A 5824-nucleotide genomic window follows, 5' to 3' on the forward strand; every position below is an offset into this window, starting at 1 on the left:
ATAATATATATATATATATATATATATATATATATATTTGTGTGTGTGCAAGTGCTTGCCCCGCCCCCACCGGTTGACAACTGGTGGTAGTGTGTTTACGTCCCTGTAACTAGTGGTTCGGCAAATGAGACCGTTAGAGTAGGTACCAGACTAATAATAAGTACTGGTGTCGACCCATTCGTCTAAAAACACTTCAAGGCGGTGCCCTAGCATGGACGCAGTCTAAAGACTAAAACAAATAAAAGATAAAAGATACAAAATAGCTTTATGGAGCTAACAAGACAGCTTGTATATGGTTTTTCGACTTATAAGAAATAGCAGCCTAATCGGAAACTTTGCTTGAAAGAGAGACTCTATGTTCTTCTGAATAGGGATTACTCGGACGAGGACAAATGATGGCATTGGTTTTATTGTAAAGAATTCACGTCTGAAGATGGTGGAGCCTAGTGAGAAAGGGACCGAACAGGTTTTCTCTCTTTGGCTCTTCAAATCTGATGAGATTGTGAACCTCCTGCAGTGGCTATGCTTAAATCTTCTACTTCATTCATGACTTAAGAGACTTCTACGATCAGCTCTCAACTATAATACAAAAGCTTCCAAGTTCGAAACAGTTGCTGCTACGAGGCAGCTTCTTTATCAGAGTGGGCGTCGCTAACAGTTCCTAGTTCAGAAGCCTAGAGTAGTATGGCTGGGTCTAGCAGCATAAATGCGAACGAACAACTGTTCGTACAATGAAACTTTGCACATATTAAGAATTTGTGTCTCCAACACCTATTTGCAGACCATTTCCAGACCAAAGTTAGGGCAAGATATCTTGAGGACACACTTCGTATTCCGACTATAATTAGACCTGATAATCAAAAGATGTCGCCACCTGAGAAACATGCTTTCAGAGTGCCGACTGTGACATGAACCATTGTCTGTTTTGCAGCATAATCAAATTTCTTTCTGAGAAGTGCTTCGATGCAGGTAAGACGCAATGCCTAGATAAAGTAAAAGAGAGAGAGAGAGAGAGAAAGAGAGAGGGGGTGGAGAGAGAGAGAGAGAGAGAAAGGGGGAGAGAGAGAGAAAGGGAGAGAGAGAGAGCAAATTAAGTAGATCGCACGAGAAGAGATAGATAGCGAGTTAAAGAGCTAGCGAGATGGATGTATAGACCGATGGATAGACAGATAAATATAGGTATAGAAATAGCGAGATAAACAGATAGATAAATGAAGAGCGAGATAGACAGGTAGACAGACAGACAGATAGATAGATAGATAGATAGATAGATAGATAGACAGCTAAGTAATAGATACAAAGATTGTCATACAGACAATTAAATGGTTGATTAACATACAAACGTCTGTACATGTATGGGGTTATGTACTGTATATCAACATTGACTTATAAGACCCACAGCACCAGTGATATTAGGTCAGTGCGAGACCAATTAAACGTCGATACGTGTTTAAGTGATAAATTCATATCGTGCAGCAAGTATTACGATGCGACTCGACAAAATGTGTGCAGGTTTTAAAATCATTAGTTGATTTTAAATGAAACGTGTGGGTGTATATTTTATTGTTATAACAGTTATCAATCAACTGACACATAAATCAATAGTCAAGAAACCGTTTCGGGTCTAGTAGTTTATAGTGATCATAATTTTCACCTGGTCATACAAGATCGAGACAATGATGTTCAAGAGACAAAGGGCTTCTTTCTACTACTGGTGGGATGAAAGCTAAGTTATAGTGTATCGGTTTGTAATTCCACGATTCTACTTAGATCAGTGGTTCCCAAACTTTTTAGAGACGCGACCCACTATTTATGACACCAGTTTATGGCGACCCACTTAACTCTACTGGGTAAAAACATTAATGAAAGAAACAAATTTATTTCAGATTACATTTTCATTGAGGCCTGTGAGAAGGATGAGACTGTTTCTTGCTACGCTCAATAATAGAATTAACATCAGGTTCCATGCGTGATAGTTTCAGCCGAATTTGAGAGCTGCTAAATAGTAGCCTCCTGGTGATCACTCCTATACTTTTTTGAATAATTTATAAACTTAGTGAAATTTACACTGTCTTACTGATTTAAATCTTTTACTATTTATATTAAATGTGAAACAAAACGTTTTATAACTGTTTCGACGTCTCCATACCCTATGGGCAGGTATTAACTCTAATACAAAACCTTGAAGCAGTAACTGTTATCGGCTCGATCAGTGTTGTACTGCGCCTAGTTAAATTCTCTATAAATAGGTAAAAACAGTCTTTTCCTTTTTACGATTACGTACGAATAAATAACTTGAGAAAATGACCACTCTGATTTGTTAAGTTCGTGAAAAAAGCCTACTGCTTGATAAAACAACCAGTCTATGAGTTTTGAACTATCTTGATAGACAGCAGCTAATCAAAGCTAATGCGTAATTTTATAACTTTTTGCGACCCACTAGGATTCCGTTCGCGACCCATCAGTGGGTCGCGACTCATAGTTTGGGAACCACTGACTTAGATGGTTTGTTTGATTGAGTGTTGTTGTATAGCCACAGGTAATCTCTGATCGAGCAAATTTATGACGTAAGGCATTCCCGATGCGATCATACTGTGTTTCCATAGTATCCTTACAAGCGTGATAAAGTAATGTAATCTGTTTGAAGTATTGCAATATATGTAAATGGGTAAATGTTTCCAAATAATACTTTGAGTTAAGCGGCTGAAGGTTTAAATAAATTATGTAGGGTGATGTTAATGAATGAAAACAAAGAGAAAAAGATTGTATTACCTGACATATAATGTTTAATGATCCCATAATATTTCGGGGGGAACTTTTTACTTTTTCAAACGAAGGAATAAGATAATCAAAGATTTCTGAGAATGTGTTATTATCTTCAGGCCAGTTTAGTGTGATTTAAAGGGTATTTAGCTGCTATTTCTAGTAAGTCGTGTGATCGTGAAGAAGTCGATGGAATAAGTGTAAGTCAAATACACGGGTAAATTTAATCGATAATGATTTTCTCCTCAATACGTGGCTGTATTAGTTGGATTGGTCGAGACGACTTGCATCTAACAGTCTCTATTATGCTCTGACAGAATCCACCTCTGACGATTGCTTTTACTTTACAATTAAAGTAATTGTAATTAGCAAGACTTCGAAATAATTAACTAAATTCATTTACCAGGTCTGTCTAACACTAGCGAATCCAAAAAGCCCCCTTCGACGAAGCTATAGTGTTGCCCATAAAAAAATAGCAAATAAAATAGAAAACAGTGTATTCTGCACTCAGAAACTTTTCCACTCATTCCCCATTTTTTTGTGAACCTATTTTGTCCGATGAAAGTGGTTTGGACGATTCTGGGTTGATGTGGAGAATGGGCTGGGTAAACTAAAGCAATCAAAATATTTCTGTATGGAACGTTTGATGGAATTAATGAACCGGCATCTTAGAAAATGATTTGTAATTAAATGAAATGTAAAATTAAATATAGACTGTATCACTAATTCGTTTTATAGTATTTCCAAATGAAACACTGCATTATTGCATGACTGGGGAAAATTTCTCAGAGATGGGTTCTGCCTGAAAAACATATAGTTAAGTGCTGTCAGAGCGAATTCACTGTATTGTTCGAATATCCGACAAAATACCTTGCTGTATTTGCTCCGGTCAGGACTCCTGCATTCTCAGTTCAGTTCCGCCATGGCCAACACTGCCTTTCATTTTTCCGGGGATGATAAAGCACCAGTTTAAGGCAGTGGACTGACAGAACTGTTGGATGAGATGCCTTCCGATATTCTGGCTCTTTGCTTTCTGAGTTCAAATGCCATCGTGACCTACTTAGGTGGTGGAATTAATCCGATGCATAATCTAATATCACTACCTTATCCTCGGGTATCTTAAACAGAATTTACTCAGTTACAGGCATTCGGGTTCGGTCTCTGGTTTGTGGATACGTTCCTCCCTCCTGTCTACAGTCTAGGAGATTCTGAGAATTGGGGCTGCTAACTCCCTTGAGTAACAGATATAAAATGGAGGCTCACATATTTAATACTGTGTTCCCGCAAAACAGATTAATTAAAATTACACCTATAAGGAAGAAAAAAAAAAGCTTACTGATCAATTCTTAAGAAGCAAGGGACACCACTCAGAAAACCTAACTAATAAAAGACTGCATGGGGTTTGTAATGGAGAAAAGATCTGATCTTTGACCGATACGATGATAACGGCGAGAATGTTTCGGCCTTGTTAGATCTTATCAGTTACGCATATTTTTACTCGTGCTTAGAAAGTTTGAGATGAGTGTATTCTAGTAGTGGTAGGAGTGGTGTAGATGGTGCCATTTATCTTTTAGTCAATGAACTGCGGCTATGCTGGGGCACCGCCTTGAAGAGTTTTGTTGAAAAAATCGACTCCAGTACTTATTTTGCTGCTATGTTGCTCTCCGATCACCGGATGTTAGTCAGCCGCTATGTTGCTCTCACCGATCTTAAATTGCTGCTCATATAAAGTCTCTTTAAATTAGTTTTCTTAAGAGAATGAGAGAAAGCTAAAATGTTGACCAAGAGTTCACACAGCAAGAGATGACAATATATAAATTAGCTGCTCACTCTACACATCGTCTTCCATACCCCTCTACTTGAGCTAGTTACACAGCAGAAACTAAAACAATGGCAGCAATGAGGCAAATATACGATAACGTCTAAAAAAAGGAAGACAATTCCTCCTCCATTTGTCCGTCTTAGGCTAAGCAAACAGCCTTCCATTTGTCTGATTCATTTTAACAATAGATGTTGTTCTCTGGTTACTAATTATATATTATATTATCCAGAGCTATGGCAAATATGCCTTTTGAAATGTTAACGGTAGTTTAATTATGTAGTCGGAATTAGTTGACACTTACAAGAAAAGAAAACAAAAATGTAATACTCTATTATATATCTGACATTTTGCGAAAATGTGCACCGACTTGTTGGTTCATTAGATGTTAAGCTATCGGACATTCCATTTCGATCGATGAACGAAGAAATTTTCTTTATAGACTGTATGTACATAGTGCATATGTCCTCCACATTTCAGAGGCATATCAAACATTGTACTTTTAAAGATATGCTAAACAGTATACAATTAAGATAGTATTACAGTACGGGGCCTCTGATCCGGCTTCCAGAAGTCTCTAAATACTGTGCAATGCTCTGTAATAAACTGTATTGAGTAAACAGACCCTGTTTTTGAAGTTAGTTGATTTGCATACGGTGTGTTAAAAATAGTTCTTTACTATTTTCAAGTGGATTGATTGAAATTAAACACACACTGCTTCGAATTGTATTAATTTATACTAGTATTTGTTAAATCATGTTCTTTACTTGTCTTCCTTTAATTTTCATCCTATATACATTATGCTGTATACATGGTATAGCATAATATATTTTAAGAATTTTAAGTGGATTAATAAATCTCGAACGGACCCTGCTTTTCAGATGTATTAATTTTGAATCTGTTAAATACAATTTAATTCTTTACTTTTCATAGCTTATCCTATATTTTAGATGTGTATCTTTGACTGTCTCTAGAAAACTGGAAAATCCAAAAATCCTAGACACTTTCTGTCCCTGCTTGTCGGATAACTAGCCCAGCACTGTAATATTTTTTATTGAAGGGAGCATTTAGTAAAGCTAACCAGAAGTAAGTAATAGCGACGGATCTTTTTTAAAACGGGGGCCACATTTTCCATTAACGAAACACTTTGAAACTTGGAACACTAGTAGAATGTGTCATATAAAACATCTTTTTCTCTTAGTCTTCTTAAAAAAAAAAAGAATTCCATAAGTTATTCCATGT

The 5824-nt window shown here is 36.7% G+C and overlaps 1 protein-coding gene across 5 annotated transcripts in view; it reads right to left on the bottom strand.

Moving 5' to 3' along the window:
- The window catches only part of LOC106871405 (ninjurin-2), a 99281-nt gene that overhangs the window by 26803 nt on the left and 66654 nt on the right, over positions 1 to 5824 (bottom strand). Inside the window, exon 1 of one of the 5 annotated variants that reach the window (XM_052972055.1) lies at positions 2773 to 3108. The exons of 3 other annotated variants lie outside the window; for them this stretch is intronic. In XM_052972055.1, the coding sequence (XP_052828015.1) occupies positions 2773 to 2799 (27 nt within the window). In that variant the 5' untranslated portion in view covers positions 2800 to 3108. Of the gene's footprint in view, positions 1 to 2772; positions 3109 to 5824 lie in introns of those variants that run through there. One more of the 5 variants, XM_052972062.1, reaches the window with a different exon arrangement.

Source organism: Octopus bimaculoides, chromosome 1 (genome assembly GCF_001194135.2).
Source record: "Octopus bimaculoides isolate UCB-OBI-ISO-001 chromosome 1, ASM119413v2, whole genome shotgun sequence".
Taxonomy (NCBI): domain Eukaryota; kingdom Metazoa; phylum Mollusca; class Cephalopoda; order Octopoda; family Octopodidae; genus Octopus; species Octopus bimaculoides.